At 44.7% G+C, this 17,040-nt stretch overlaps 1 protein-coding gene across 12 annotated transcripts in view; it reads right to left on the bottom strand.

The window, feature by feature from the left end:
- Positions 1–17,040, bottom strand: part of EFCAB8 (EF-hand calcium binding domain 8) — a 110,641-nt gene that overhangs the window by 79,067 nt on the left and 14,534 nt on the right. For 11 of the 12 annotated variants that reach the window (XM_037811099.1, XM_037811095.1, XM_037811096.1 and 8 more), the window contains 5 exons: positions 16,090–16,222; positions 14,558–14,663; positions 13,250–13,334; positions 12,534–12,661; positions 9,932–10,008 (listed from right to left, as the gene is read on the bottom strand). In XM_037811099.1, coding sequence (XP_037667027.1) covers positions 9,932–10,008; positions 12,534–12,661; positions 13,250–13,334; positions 14,558–14,663; positions 16,090–16,222 — 529 coding nt within the window. The remainder of the gene's footprint in view (positions 1–9,931; positions 10,009–12,533; positions 12,662–13,249; positions 13,335–14,557; positions 14,664–16,089; positions 16,223–17,040) is intronic. The other variant, XM_037811094.1, reaches the window with a different exon arrangement.

The raw sequence follows: 17,040 nt of genomic DNA, 5'->3' as shown, positions 1-17,040 counted from the left end.
GTAAATATGTAGAGACGAATGAAAATGAGAACACAACATACCAAAACCCATGGGATGCAGTAGCTTGCACAGTGTGACTGTGTGATTGTGAAAACCTTGAGGCTCACACTTCCTTTATCCAGTGTATGGACAGATGAGTGGAAAAATGGGGACAAAAATTAGATGAAGAATAGGGTGGGATGGAGGGGATGGAAAGTTTTGGGTGTTCTCTTTTGATTTTTTTTTATTTTGATGTAAGGAAAAGATTTAAAAATTGATTCTGATGATGAACACACAACTGTATGATGGTGTGTGAATAACTGATATTACACTGTTGATGACTGTAGAGTTGTGAATACACCTCAATAAAGCTGTACTTGAAAAAAGTAAATGAACAATGGGGGGTAGGAAGAGAATGGGATGTTTGGGGTGTTCTTTATTTTAATTTTTATTTTTTGGATAATGAAAATGTTCAAAGATTGACTGTAGTGATGAATGCATAAGTTTATGACAATACTGTGAACAAATGATTGTACACTTTGGAGGACTGTATGTTATGTGGATATATCTCAATAAAACTGCATTTAAAAAAAAACCTATGGGATGCAGTAAAGGCAGTGCTGAGGGGGAAATTTATAGCTCTAAATGCATATATCCAAAAGCAAGAAAGAGCTAAAACTAAAAATCTAAAACTAAAGATCTAACTGAACAACTGAAGAGGCTAGAGAATGATCAGCAAACTAACCCTGAAGCAAGTAGAAGAAAAGATAAATGATCTGGAGAACAAAAAAAAAGAAAGAGAATAAATAAAATCAAAAGTTGGTTCTTTGACAAGATCAACAAGATCAACAAACCCTTAGTTAGACTGACAAAGTCAAAAAGACAGACGACCCAAATAAACAGAATCAGAAATGAAAGTGGGGACATTACTGTGGATCTCAAAGAAATTTTTAAAAAATCATAAGAGGATGCTATGAACAATTATACACCAACAAACTAGACAATTTATAGGAAAAGGGTAATTACCTGGAAACACATGAACCTGGACTGATCCAAGAAGAAATAGAAGACCTCAACAAACCAATCACAAGTAAAGAGATCCAACTAGTCATCAAAAATCTACCTAAAAATAAATGCCCAGGGTCAGATGACTTCACAAACTTTCCAAAAAGAACCAACAACAATCCTGCTCAAACGCTTTCAAAAAAAAAAAACTGAAGAAAAAGGAACACTACCTAATTCATTTTATGAAGCTAACATCACTCTAATACCAAAACCAGATAAAGATACTACAAGAAAGGAAAACTACAGGCCAATCTCCCTAAATTGAATACAGATGCAAAAATTCTCAACAAAATACCTGCAAATTGAATTCAAAGACACATTAAAAGAATCACACACCAAGATCAAATGGGGTTCATTCCAGGCATGCAAGAGTGGTTCAACATAAGAAAATCAATCAACGTAATACAAGACATTAACAAACTGAAAGGGGAAAGTCAAATGATCAAAATGATCAAAAGCATTCGACAAAATTCAGCATCCCTTCTTAATAAAATCACTTTAAAGGGTAGGAATTGAAGGAAACTGCCTCAATATAATAAAAGGGCATATATGAAAAACCCACAGCCAACATAGTACTCAACAGTGAGAGGCTGAAAGCCTTCCCCTAAGATTGCGAATGACACAAGGATGCCCACTATCCCACTATTATTCAACATTTTGCTGGCAGTTCTAGCCAACAAAACAAAGAAATAAAAGGCATCCAAATTGAAAAGGAGTGAGTAAAACTGTCATTATTTGCAGATGGTATGATCTTATATTTCAAAAATCCTGAGAAATCAATGACAAAGCTATTTGAGCTAATCAACAAATTCAGCAAAGTGGTGGGATACAAAATTAATGCACATAAGTCAGCATGTTCCTATACACTAGAACTGATGTAACTGAAGAGATATTCAAGAAAAAAAGTCCCATTCCTACCATAGCAACTAAAAAAAATCAAGTACTTAGGAATAAACTTCAGCAAGGATGTAAAAAAACCTCTACACAGACAATTACAAAACTTTATTAAAAGAAATCAAAGGGAACCTAAATAGGTGGAAAAATATTACAAGTTCATGGATAGGAAGGCTAAAATTAAACATCATTAAGATGTCAAGTCTACACAAACTGATCTACAGATTCAACACAATTCCAATCAAAATTCTAACAACCTAATTTTCAGACTTGGAAAAGCCAGTTACCAAGTTTATTTAGAAGGCAAAGGGGCCTCAAATTGCCAAAAACATTCTAAAACAGAAGAACAAAGTGGGAAGACTTACATACCCTGACTTTAAAGCCTACTACAAAGCCACAGTAGTCAAATCAGCATGGTATTGGCCAAAGATAGACATAATGATCAATGGAATCGAATCAAGAGTTCAGAAACAGACCTCCAGATCTACAGTTAAGTGATTTTTGATAAAGCCCCCAAATCTACTGAACTGGGACAGAACAGTATCTTCAACAAAGGGGGCTGGGAGAACTGGATATCCATATCCAAAAGAATGAAAGAGGACCCCTACCTCACAAACTATACAAAAGTTAACTCAAAGTATATCAAAGACCTTGTTCTAGTTTGCTAATGCTGCAGAATGCAAAACACCAGAGATGGATAGGCTTTTATAAAACGGGGGTTTATTTCGCTACACAGTCACAGTCTTAAGGCCACAAAACATCCAGGGTAACACATCAGCAATCGGGTACCTTCACCGGAGGACGGCCAATGGCGTCCGGAAAACCTCTCCTAGCTAGGAAGGCAGCCGGCGTCCGCTCCAAAGCTCTGGCCTCAAAATGGCTTTGTCCCAGGACGTTCCTCTCCAGCAAGCTTGCTCCTCCTCAAAACATCACTCACAGCTGCACTCACTGAGTTCCCTCTCTCTGAGTCAGCTCATTTATATGGCTCCACTGATCAAGGCCCACCCCGAATGGGCGGGGCCACACCTCCACAGGAACATCTCATCAAAATCATCACCCACAGCAGGGTGGGGCACATTCCAAGCAACATCTGCCCCACAAGACTACAAAGATAATGGCATTTGGGGGACACAACACATTCAAACCGGCACATTCCACCCCCTGGACCCCAAAATGACATTATCTTTCCAAATACAAAATACATTCATTTCATCACAATATCACAAAAACTTAAATCATTTCAGTAACAAAAGTTAAGTACAACATCCCATCAAAATCAATTATAGGCATGGCCAGTCCTAAGGCATAATTTTTCTTTAGCTGTGGATCTGTGAACTTAGAACAAGTTATGTGCTCCCAATATACAAAGGAGAGACATTCATAGGATAAACATTTCCATTGCCATAAGGAGAAACAGTAAGGAAAACAGGGTTAACAAGAGCAAAGCAGTTCCTAAAACCCGCAGGACAAACTCCATTAGACTTCAAAGTCTGAGAGTCATTAACTGAACAACGTTGCATCCTTGGGGCTTGAGAGAGCGGGAGCCTAACCCTTCCCAAGGGCCTTTTTGGCAGCTGTTTCCTCTCCAAATGCTTGGGTGAGTGCTCCAACATATCCACACATTGGGGAGACCACCTTCTCAGCCCCACCCTCCTCAAACATCGGGGCAGCTCCCGGATTCCCTTCCATCTCCGGGGCACACGCTCAACCCCTTCAGAACAGTGTGGTGGCAGCCAGGCTCTCCCCAATTCCCTGGGAATGTGCTCCACCCTCTTTGGGACCTCGGGTGGCAAAACTCTTCCAGAGCATCGAGGCGGAAAGCCCGCCCTCGACCTCCAGGGCAAACTCACCCTTTCCATGCGTGTGGGCTGCTCCACTCTCCCAGCCCTAAACCTCTTGACTCCAGACCTCAACCTCCATGGCTCTGTCTTTGAAGAAATTTTTCCTTCAATTTGTTCCTTGTCTGTCTCCTCCAGTCCAGACCGGCAATGGCTCTGTCTATAAAGATCTCGCAAAAATTCTGTTGGCTTTGCATGAAGCATACAGGGGTCAAAGCCATCAGACAATAGGACTTTCCACAAATCCTTTCTGGATAATTCCATCTCCAATCTTGGCTTGTACTGAAACGGTGGCTGGGTTCCATGTTTGGTTACATCCTCACATTGGGCTGTAGCTTCTGGGATTCCGCCCCCTGGAAGCTCGTAATTTTCCAAGCCATCAGCTTCTGGTTTCTTTGAACCCAAGAGTTCAGTTCTAAGTTTCTCTCTCTCTGCTCGCATTTTACTATAAGCTGCAAGAAGAAGCCAGGGTATCTCCTCCACATGCAGTCTGGAGATCTCCGCAGCTAAGTATTCCAAGTTGTCACTTTCAAATTCTTCCTTCCATCTGACACGAAGATTCAATTTTGCCAAATTCTGTGCCACTTTAAAACAAGGATCGCCTTTCTTCCAATTTGCAACAACACATTGATCATCTCTGTTCAAGGCCTCGTCAGAAGTATCTTTAGAGTCCATATTTCAACAAACAGTCTCTTTAAAGCAGTTTTGGCCTTTTCTATCAAGCTCCTCACAACTCTTCCAGAAACTCCCCATTATCCATTTAAAAAGCCGTTCCAACATGTTTGGTATTTGCAAACTCAGCAGCAAAAGCACCCCACTTCTCTCGGTACCAAAATCTGTTCTAGTTTGCTAATGCTGCAGAATGCAAAACACCAGAGATGGATAGGCTTTTATAAAACGGGGGTTTATTTCGCTACACAGTCACAGTCTTAAGGCCACAAAACATCCAGGGTAACACATCAGCAATCGGGTACCTTCACCGGAGGACGGCCAGTGGCATCTGGAAAACCTCTCCTAGCTAGGAAGGCAGCCGGCATCCGCTCCAAAGCTCTGGCCTCAAAATGGCTTTGTCCCAGGACGTTCCTCTCCAGCAAGCTTGCTCCTCCTCAAAACATCACTCACAGCTGCACTCACTGAGTTCCCTCTCTCTGAGTCAGCTCATTTATATGGCTCCACTGATCAAGGCCCACCCCGAATGGGCGGGGCCACACCTCCATGGGAACATCTCATCAAAATCATCACCCTCAGCTGGGTGGGGCACATTCCAAGCAACGTCTGCCCCACAAGACTACAAAGATAATGGCATTTGGGGGACACAACACATTCAAACCGGCACAGACCTCAATATAAGAAACAGTACCATAAAACTCTTAGAAGATAATGTAGGGAAACATCAAGACTTAGTAATAGGAGGTAGCTCCTTAGACCTTACACCCAAAGTACAAGCAATGAAAGAAAAAATAGATAAATGGGATCTCCTCAAAATAAAAGCTTCTGTACCTCAAAGGACTTTGTCAAAAAGGTGAGTAGGCAGCCAACTCAATGGGAAAAATATTTGGAAACCATATATCTGATAAGAGACTGATAACTAGCATATATAAAGAAATCCTACAACTCAATGACATTAGCACAAACAGCCCAATTATAAAATGGGCAAAAGACATTTTTCTGAAGAAGAAATACAAATGGCTAAAAAAAAAAAAAAACATACAAAAAAATGTTCATCTTCCCTAGCTGTTAGGGAAATGCAAATCAGAACCACAATGAGCTATCATCTCACACCAATAGTAATGGCTGCCATTAAACAAACAGGAAACTACAAATGCTGGAGAGAACGTGGAGAAACTGGAACTCTTATTCAATGCTGGTGGGACTGTATAATGGTATAGCTGCTGTGGAAGACAGTTTGGTGGTTCCTTAGAAAACTAGATATTGAGTTATCCTATGATCCAGCAATTTCACTTCTTGATACATACCCAGAAGATCTGAAAGCAGTGACATGAAAAGACATTTGCACACCAATGTTCATAGCAGCATTGTTCACAATTGCCAAGAGATAGAAACAACCCAAGTGTCCTTCAACAGATGAGTGGATAAAAAAATGTGGTATAAATACACGATGGAGTACTATGCAGCAGTAAGAAGGAATGAGGTCCTGAAACATATGACAACATAGATGAATCTTGAAAACATAATGCTGAGTGAAACAAGCCAGACACAAAAGGAGAGATACTATATGTTATCGATAATATGAACTCCCCGAACAATGTAAAATCAGTGTCTTATAAAGCAGAATATAGGGAACCTTGTGGTAGATGGAAGCTAGTGAAGAAGGAATGATTACCTAATATGTACAGACATGTTAATGAGGGTGAACTTCAAGGTATGGGAAAGGGCAAGGGTGTTGAAAGTTCGTTAATGGAATTATAAGTATCAGTGCAGCACTGAAAGTGAACATGATTGAAGTGGATTGTTTAAAATCGTGTCCCACAGATTAGATTAGCACTACAAATATAAGTAAGTGCTTGCATGATCTACTTCCAAGGTATGACACTGGTACAAAGAGTTAACAAGTGCTATATGGGGAAAACTACCTATTGCATATTACAGACTTTATTTAATAGGAATACCATACCTTTACCACATAAATACTAGGAATAAATAATTAGGGGCTGATAAGAGTTTTGAGGTGTTTTGTGTTATGATAATTGTTTACAATTGAGAGTGATGTTGATTGTACAACTAAGTGAAGACAGTGAGACACTAATTGTTTATCTTGAACAGAATATATGCTATGTGAAATCAGGAACCCCCTACTTAATAAGTCAAGCCCTCGATCTTGAAGCTTACTCTTGTGAAACTTACGGCTGTAAAAAGAAGGCTAAACCTACTTTAATTATGCCTAAAAGGCACCTCCAGAGAACCTCTGTTCTAGTTGGCTAATGCTGCTGGAATGCAAAACACCAGAGATGGATTGGCTTTTATAAAAAGGGGTTTATTTGGTTACGCAGTTACAGTCTTAAGCCATAAAATGTCCAAGGTAACACATCAGCAATTGGGTACCTTCACTGGAGGATGGCCAATGGTGTCTGGAAAACCTCTGTTAGTTGGGAAGGCACGTGGCTGGCGTCTGCTCCAAAGTTCTGGTTTCAAAATGGCTTTCTCCCAGGACATTCCTCTCTAGGTTGCAGTTCCTCAAAAATGTCCCTCTTAGTTGCACTTGGGATATTTGTCCTCTCTCAGCTTCTCCGGAGCAAGAGTCTGCTTTCAAAGGCTGTCTTCAAACTGTCTCTCATCTGCAGCTCCTGTGCTTTCTTCAAAGTGTCCCTCTTGGCTATAGCTCCTCTTCAAAATGTCAGTCACAGCTGCACTGAGTTCCTTCTGCTTGTCAGCCCATTTATATGGTTCCACTGATCAAAGCCCACCCTGAATGGGTGGGGCCACACCTCCATGGGAATATCTCATCAGAGTTATCACCCACAGTTGGGTGGGGCACATTCCATGGAAACACTCAAAGAATTATAATCTAATCAACACTGATAGGTCTGCCCACACAAGATTACATCAAAGATAATGGCCTTTCGGGGACATAATACATTCAAACTGGCATAACCTCTTTTGTTGCTCAGATGTGGCCTTTCTCTCTCTAAGCCCAACTCTGCAAATAAATTCATTAACCTCCTCCCTAAGTAGGACATGACTCCCTGGGAGTGAATCTCCCTGTTGACATGGAACACAAGACACCTAGGGATGAGCCTGGCCCTGGCATTGAGGGCTTAAAAATGTCTTCTTTAAAAAAAAAAAAAATGCCTTCTTGATCAAAAGGGGGAAAAGAAAGGTAACAAAATAAAGTTATAGTGGCTGGAGATTTCAAACAGAATTGAGAGGCTATCCTGTAGGTTACTCTTAGGCAAGCTCATGCAAGGTATTCCAAATGGCCACAGTATGCCAAGCCCTAATCAACAGTAATTCCAAAATACCTAGGTCCCTATCTGAGACTCTATCAGAAATTTAAATCCTCCAGAGTGTTCCTATGCCAGATAAATCCCAAAACCCAGAGGCAACAGTCTCTTCAAGAACATCAACCAGATACAGCCCCCTCCCTTATAATGTCAACACCCCATTTCAATATGAACAGTTAGGGTGGTCACTTCCTAGACATCCCTGAAGATCAAGAAGGATTAAAGGTGAGGAAGGGGTAGCAACAGACAAGATAGGATTTAACAAAGGATTATGAACACTGAATCTTTGTATTTTTTTTTTTAGATACTAGGGTATTAGAATAGCTAGAAAGAAATAACTGAAATGGTGGAACTGTAACCAATAACATTCTTTGAAATTTGCTCTATAGCTACTCGTTAAATTATACTTTGAAAGTTATCACCTCTCTGCATATGCTATATTCCACAATAAGGAAATAACTGAAATTGTTGAACTGTAACCCATGACATTCTTTGAAATTGGCTAACTACTTGATAAATAGCACTTTGAAAGTTATCATTTATACTTCACAATAAAAAATGTAAAAAAAAAAGCTTAAAAACACTCAAACCTACTATTATTTGAATTCTTATAAGTTAGAAGATGGATAGGTCAGGCCCTTACTAATATCGTTCTCTATCACCTGTATTCCAGAATTGAGTCTGCCTGGCCCACAGTCCATCTTGTCCACAGGAACCCCCGCTGTGGAGGAGCCTGTTCTTCTGGGCCCCACTGCTACGCTCCATGTTTGCCAGTACCTAGCATGGTCACAGGAGCAGGTGGTAGATGAGAAGTCCATCTGCTGCCACCTGGGCAGCAAAAGGATGAGATGCACAAGTCTAGAGGGGGGTCCAGCTTAATGTACTCTGAGTTCTCTAACTCTAGCCCTGTGAGCTGAACAAATGCTTGGCCTCCCAAACTGGAGATTTTCTTCTCTGGGACAAGAATGAAGGAGAAAGAATGAGAGGGTGAGCTGGAGGGACAGTCAAACATTTGCTCAGAATCTTCTACAAGCAAGGCACTTAGCTAGGTTTTACAGACATTATCTCACCAGGTGCCTGGCCCAGAGTTGGTCACAATGAAGGTATTAAACCCAAGGCACAGAACTAAACCCAGGATTACTGAGGAACATGGAGGGAAAACCATACCCAAGATGAGAGTCACAAAGAAGTCGGAAAAAGGAGTGCCAGTGTGTAACTTTTTGAGAGGGTCACAGGGCCTGAGTGATCTTATCTGCTCAAAAAGAATAATTTAGGAGCCTTGGGTTGCCCAGCTCAGACCTGTTCTGAGTACTGGATTCATTCATTGATTCACTAGAGAAATGAATGGGAGACCACTAAGCATGAGGTACTGTTTTAGGACTGGAGACAGAACAAAGAACTCACACACAAAGTCCCTGTCCTCAAGGAGCTGTCAATCTCATGAAGGTGACAGAGCCATAATTCAATGGATAGACAATACAAAATTGGGTAATGGCACTGAAGAGTGAAGGGATAAAGGCAGAGGCAGGTAGCAGGACTGTTCTGGATTGATCGTTTAGGCACCGGAAGGAAGTAGAGAGGCAGCCATACAGGTACCTCAGGGAAGAGCAATGCAGTCTGAAGGAACAGCATGTGCAAAGGCCCCAAAATGGGAAAGGGTTTAGTGTGTTTGGGAAACGGCAACCAAGCCTGCATATCTGCAGCAGAGTAAATGAGGAGAAAGGTAGAAAACAAGACCAGGAGCAAGCCAGGGGCCAGATCACTTCATGTCCTGCTGGTCTTGGTAAGGACCTGAGATTTTACTCCAAATGTGATGAAAAGCTACTGGGGGATTTTGAGCAAAGGAGTGAAACGAGCGTATTTCTATTTCGCAATTCCTATGACTGCTAAGTGGAGAAAGCCCTACATGGGGAAAAGAAGTGAGGAAACTAGGAGGGAGGTGATGTTTGCTAGGCCCAGGGCTTGGCATTGATGGTAGTGAGAGAGAAGTGGTCAAACTTGGGATACATCTGTATTCTACACATGGAGCTGACAGGATCCAACAGCTGCCTCCACCCTCATCCCAGAGACCAAGCCCCAAGGCTTAGAGAACCCAGGGTGGTTCATGTGCAGACATAATTTACCACATATGTTGAGTAGTGCACATGTAGAGATAATTACCATGGTTACAAGGCAAGGAAAGATAAAATATACCTTCAGTCGGTAACTTCTATGCAAAGCGGACTTCTCATCTAAGAGCTTCTGCACAGGAACTTTGATCCAATGATCTCCTAGGGATAAAACAAAACAAAACAAAACAAAACAAAAAACCATCCACATCACCAGCTCTTCCCCTTTCCTGGACAAGCAAAACCTCTTTAGACATGTTGAATTGGTTTACAACACCTATGCTCCTCAAAACTTCCCAAACTCTCATTTAAGCTCCCGGTGTTTCGGTGAAGGTGCCACCTACCCCAGGAAAAAGTCCTAGGCCAACTAACATTGCTCTCAGTGTCCCCCATGCTAGTCCCCGACAGAGCTGGAACTGGAATTCAGGGCTCCACACTCTCCCTAGCTGCTGCAATCTAAAGCTGAATCTTCACTAGGGAGCCTCAATTTGGCTGAAGCAGAGAATGGATTGAAGTCCTAGGCTCTATTCATTCTGAAAAACAATCTTTTGGGAGCTTACCATCATGCCTCAAACTACATGGGCTCCTTGTCCAGCAAACACAAGCTCCAAGAAGTAGAAACTACACACATGCATCATAAAACAAGTATGTTTGGAGCAACTACAATGTGCCAGGCACTACACTAAGCATGGCCCTATCAATCTTCATGGGGTTTAGAATCTCCTGGTTGCTGAAATCACCAGGGCAGAGCTAACGCGTCTCCAGAGAAAGGACTCTCAGGCCCCTGGTACAAGCTAAATGGCTTGGACACAAGGTGGGTGGGGCCAGTGGTGTCAGGGAACAAACATAAGTCCACCCTCCAAGCAGTTTAAGGTGGTGGATCAGAACAGCAGGGACAGTCGGCTCAAATCTAACAGAAGTTCCCAGGAACGAGGAGAAAAGTCAGGGGCAGGTGGGAATTCAGGGGCCTATGCCAAGCATTTTACTGGTCAAAGTCAACAGCCCCAACTTGCAAGGGCAGGAAGAAACTAGAAAAGGAAATCCCTCACAGGATGGAATTTTGCTCAAGTTTGCTAAAACACAATTTTGCTCAAGTTTGTGCATGGGCAGAGGAGGCAGCTTTATTGGGAGCTGCAGTATGACCATCTGTCCACCTGGCTGTCTCCCCCACTAGACTGCGAGATTCCAGGGAGGGCAGAGAAGACATAATCACCGAGCACTTACCATGTGCTTCACCCTGTGCTCTCACTGTACACTTATACCAGAGCCCATGGATTAGGTATCATCATCCCTATTTGATAAGAAAACTGAGGCACAGAGAGGTTAAGCAACTGGCCCCAAGTCTCACAGAACTAAGGTGCATATCTGGATCTGTCCATCTCCTCCCAGTTCAACATGTTGAGACCACCTTGTCATCATGTTGCTGTCAACACAGCCTTCAATCAGCAGGTGGCACAGAAGGACTCCTGCCCAACACTCCAGCTTCATCTGTCTCCCTAGGTTTCCCATCGACCACTCACGTCAAAGACTATCACAACCTCCCATGCCAATTCCCAGGATAGCTCAGAGTGCCCAGGGTCAGGTAGCTGAGTGGGTCGGGCCCAAGCAGGACAATCAGGAGGGGCAGAGGATGATGAGACAAGGACAAAGCAGGGAGCCAGTCCACTGCTGCATCCAGGGCAGGAACCACCTTCTGCCCTGCAAGTGGCAGGAGGGTGCCATCAAGGCCTGGGACCCTCTGGAGGGTATCCTACTCAGAAACTCTGGCTGGAAGTCTGAGGGGCAGCACTGGTATCCTGGATGGGAGAGAGCTCAGTGTCCTAAAGGTGGTGGCCCCTGGTGGCCAAAGTTTCCTCTAGCTGGATGTGGAGTAGCCTGGGGCCCAACACCACGCACACCAAGGCAAAGCTCGATCCTGGGTAGGGGGCAGTTCAGATGAGCTCCCCCAATGGGGCCAAGCCCCCGGTCTCTGGGACTCTAATCTTCCTTGTCAGAGCATCTCCAAATGGCTTCCTTTAGAATTTAATCAATTTGGGATGCAAGCCAGTAAGCAGCTAAAAGTGAAGACTCTGGGGCAGACTGATTCTGGGGCAGACTGCCCAATTTCTGATTATAGCTACAACTTATCAGCTATAGGACCTGTGCACGTGACTTCACCCCTCTAAACCTCAGTTCCTCCTCTCTTAATTGGCTGTAATACAGCATCTACCTTGGGACAGAGGAGGGAGGATTATAGAAGGTGATGCACCCAAAATGCCTAGCACACAAGTGCTCAATAAATGTTGGCTGTGCTTATACACATTAGCACTATCGTCCCCAAGCCTTGGAGTGGGTGAGTGACTTCCTCAGCATCACACAGCTGGCCCAGGGTTCTCATTCTTCCTAGGATAAGGAGGGTCCTGAAGCCCCCCAAACCTTACCTGCACAACCTCCACCTTCAAAGACATGGCTCTTCTTCCCAGCCCCTTCCCACCTTCTGCCAACACCCATCAACCCCTCTCTCCCGCAGGCACTGCTAAGAGTGCAGTGTGCCTGGTAGCATGAGCTTCTGAAGAAGCAGGCTTTCCAGAGGCTCCAGAGCAGGGAGGCTGGGGGAGGCGAGACCACCTCATGGGCCAAGGCCATCTCAGCACCCGTTCAAGTCCACTCCCAGGCCCTCCGCCCATCCTGATTTCTGAGCCTCTTACTCTCCCATTTGGAGGCCCTAGGGAGGATATGGGGGTTGAACAGCCCGTGGATGACACTGTCAGAGGTGAAGATCATGACATTGCCTTTGGTATCCCCGAAGCAGAACACACCTCTGTGACAGTCAGACCTGGGAAGAGATGGAAAGAGAAGAGGCTGTGGGCCTGCCTGCGCACACCCATCTGTTGTCCTCCACCCCTGCCCATGCCTTCCTCCAGTGACCTTCCTCCACCCTGGGAGAAGGGCAGTACCTAAAAGGCCTTCCAGCATTGCCCTCAGTAGCTGCTGGGCTGACAAACATAGGCTTAGGCACTCAGGGGCCCAGATCCAGACTATCCTTGAACCCAATCCAAAAGAAACCTGGTTTTTATTTTCTTAACTAAAATAAATTAATCCCTAGTCCTCTAAATGCTCTTTGTCAAGTCTCCCCTACCTATGGACCGTGACAAGCAGAAAGACAAGCCTCTGCTGAGTTTACTGGCTGACTCAATGGAGGAGAGGGGAAAGAGGAGTTGACAATGACTCCAGAATCTGAGCAGCCTAGAGAGAAGCAGATTTGTGGGGAAGAGGACACAGGCACACCAGCACTCTAGAGGGGCCTCAGAACCGGCAGGGTGGGTATTTTTCCAGGGCCATTTCCAGAGAGGCTTTCTGGGGGGCTCAACCCCACGCAGTGATGTGGCCACTGTCAAGACCTTGCACCAATCTCATGACTCACCAGTAGTCCATGACCAGGGCACAGCTGTCCAGATCAGTGAAGGTGAAGGCCCGCTCACATTTATGGTTACTAATATCAAAGAACTCTGGGGAAGAGACAGAGGGAAAAGTGCACTCAGACCTGAAACTCAAACCCCCAGACCTCGGGACACCTACAGGTCTGAACCCAGGCCCATCTCATTCCAGAACAGCCCACTCTCTCTCCTCCCATTTTTGCCTTGCATCATTGGCTGTATCCGCAAAATATTAATTTCCTCTCCCTGACCACCCAATAAGTTTGTTCAATCAGAAGCTTCATTCATTCACTCATCCATCCATCCATTCAATAGTCACTGAGCATCTAGGATGTGCCAGACACTGAGATACAGAATTGAGAGAAACAGATGCAGTCCCTACCCTCATGGACCTTACAATCTGAAAAAGGAGCCAGACATTAAACAAATTATCACTCTAATAAATGTATGATTACACTGAAAAACAAAAGAGCTTTGAAAGCATGAAGGACAATTTCATTAGGGCCATTTGAAGAGAAGAACCTGACTTGGATGAGGTGGTCAGGGAGGGCTTCCTAGAGGAGGTGACATTTAAGGTGATAGACAAAAGAAAAGTAGAAGCTATGGGGGTGGGGAAGGATGCAAAGCACACAGAGGTCACAATGCCCATCAGAGGAGATGAGAAAAGACCACAGTGGCCTCAAGAAAACAGGGAGGGGGCGGGTGGAGGAGGAGGCTGCCAAGGGCAACAGGGGTCAGACCCTTTGAGACCTTGTATACCATGCTAAAGATCTCATCTCCATTCTAAGAGCAATGGAGATGAGTCGAAGGCTTTCAGCAGAGGGGCATTTTAAAAGCTCACTCAGGCTGCTCTGTGAGGCAAGTAGTGAGAAGGCTGTTGCTGCTGTCCAAGTGAGGGACGATGGTAGCCTGGACTAGGAGTGGCAAGGGATAAGACCTAGATTCAGGACTTGGGGATGGACTGGTTATGGCCTCTGGCTTAGAAATCTCTGTTCTACATGCAGAACATTCACTGAACACCCTCTGCCTACTGAGCACCCTCTGCCTACTCAGCAAAGTGAGGCAGTTGGGCAGTCAACAACATGAGTGACTGGCCCTGCTGATCCTCTCATGACACCTAGCACTAAGTGGGCCCTCACTAACCACCTCCAATTACTAAGGCCCCACCACCCAGCAACACTCCCAGAGGACCCCAATCCATCCTCATGGTTGGCTCAGCCAACAGGTCCCTCTCCAAATACAACTGAAGGGCTCCCAATGGCTGCGAGCAGGCCCAGGGAGCCCCAGAGACTCACCTATCTTCTGGTCAGTAGACGCAACCGCAATCAGGTTCAGGTTGTGGAGACACACCATGTCAATGACCCACATCTGTTGGTTGTGGTGCTGCTGGATCTGTTTGAGCTGACCAGAGGAAAAGCAGAGGAGACTGAGGCCTGGGGATGTATGCCAAGAAGAGCCTGGCCAGGAGCACTGGGGTCTCTATGAACCATCTCTTGCCACACAAGGCCCTGGAGCTGGGCACAGATCTGATGTGGAGCCCAGTGCCATCAACAACTAATGCTGGGTTCTTGGATAAATTCCCTAATCTCTCTGAGACTCAGTTTCCACATCTGTAAAATGGGCTTCAAGAACATCCAACCTCCCAAACCCCTTTTAGAGCAGTTTGACAAGAGCTATCAAAGTTTTAAAGTATAAAGCTTTTAATCCAGGGATTCCGTTTCTGAGATTCATCTATGGATGTGTTTGCATGTTCTCAAAGACAAGCATGGCTGGGACAGCAAGAGGCCAGAGACAGCAATGAGAGCCTAACAGGAAAGAGTAAATCCACACAGAATACCACAATGACATTAAGAATGAGGGAGCTGTGTGCAGACCAATAAAGAACAACTGCCAAGATATATTATTAAGTGAAAAAACAAAGTGGAAAGCAGCATTATTATGCACTACCATTTGTATATTTGAGAGAAAGAGAGAGAAAGAAAGAGGATATATGTATAAAATACCTATGAAAGATACACCCCACACGTGGTCACAGCAGAGGGTTTTCTCAAGCATTTTGTCACTAAACTTGGCTATGAGCTGACAACACAAAGTCGCTGACAATGTCAGCTTACACTTATTGGGCACTTGCTGTGTGCCCTGACCTGCTCTAAGCAGTATTCAAGTATTATATCATTAAACCCTCCCAGCAGCCCTGTGAGGGGGAACTAATACTGACTCCATTTAACAGGTGAGGAAACTGAGGCACAGAAAGCTACAGTAACTGCCCAAGGTCACAGAGTTGATATGTAATATGGTCGGGATCCAAACCCTGGCTGCTGGTCTCCAGAGCCCATGCTCACAACCACTGTGATGCCCTGTCTGGTCCAGGCAAAGGACATGAAAGCCATTCTGGAAGTAAAATCAGCAGGACGTGGTGACGGTTTGAATGTGACAGGAAAAGGAAAGAAGGCTGATTTCTGGCATGGAAACCTTGGTGGATGATAATGCCACTCACTGAGACAGGGACACAGGAGGAGAAGCAAGCCTGGCATGTGAGGAGGGCTACAGTGACACTGTTTGGACAAATAGGTTTCAGGGTATCTGTTGTCCATCCAAGTGACAGGAGAATCCTGTTTAGCAGAAGAGAAACATGAGGCTCAAAGTCACATGATGAATCAGAAGCCTGCAATGTCGTGACCCCAAGATGAGAGCTATGTAGACCATAAAACAGACCATAACCCCTGAGAGTGAGCCTGTTCTGCATCTGTGTCACCCTCACTCCCAGGCTGCTAAGTTAGAGGCTCTTTGACAACCCCACGCGTGCACATCAACAGGCCCCACTCACCCTAAAGGAGCTAATCCGCAAGGACTCAGACCAGAACTCCAGGATCCCGTCTTTGGTGATAGTCAGGAAATGCCCCATCTTCTTGAACCGTTGGATTAAAAACTGTACTTTCACAATCTCACACCCATGATGCCTGTGGAAGGTGACAAGAGGGAGAAGAGCCCAAACAACAACTCAGAAAGTAGGAAGGACCCGCACTGGCTGACTATGTGTGATACGAGACTTGGCCCCCTTCCCCAGGCGGGTTTCCATGGGATTATCAGCAGTGGCCAAGAAAAAGAGACCCCAGTGTGATTCAGGGATGAGACAGGTGTACAAAAGCAGTAAGTTTATCCTGAAACAATCAGTCGGCTCCCCACATGATGTGATGGGACAAAGGAGACAGAGGGCATAAATCTTTTGCAACTCTTGTATAAGAAAAATAACCCACCGAGAGCAAGTAGAGTAGAACTTGTGACTGAAAACTGTGAAGTAATACTGTTTCCAGTAATTGCTCTAGTACTCTGGGGTGGAGAGGGCAAAAGAGCCCAAGAATAAGATAAAAGCGGATGAGGGAACAGTGAGAAATTAGGGCACGGTGCATCTAGTGCTTCACCTCCAAGGTCATGCACTAAGTATAGCAAACAGTTCCTAGGGCAGGCCTGGCCTCCCAGCATGCCAACCCATAGCCTTCTCTACAAGCTTCAATGCTGCCTTCCAGTGGCTTCTTTCCTGCCTCTAAGTTGGCTAAGCCATCTGGCTATAAGGGCTCAGCACTATCTTGACTTCTCAGTATGACATGGCACATACTTTCCCACTTGATCAGCCCACACACCTGGGCCCAGGCAGGGCAGGTAAAGTTATCTCACTTCACAATGTCCTAGGGGATAACCATTTGCCAGGAGTTATGGCCTGGATCACCAGTGGAGCTGGAATTAGAACCCAGGCACCTTGATCCCTACTCTGGAGCCC

This window comes from Choloepus didactylus, chromosome 19, assembly GCF_015220235.1.
Source record: "Choloepus didactylus isolate mChoDid1 chromosome 19, mChoDid1.pri, whole genome shotgun sequence".
Classification (NCBI taxonomy): domain Eukaryota; kingdom Metazoa; phylum Chordata; class Mammalia; order Pilosa; family Megalonychidae; genus Choloepus; species Choloepus didactylus.
Note: the sequence above shows the minus strand (reverse complement) of the source record. Positions and strands in the feature narration are given on the sequence as shown.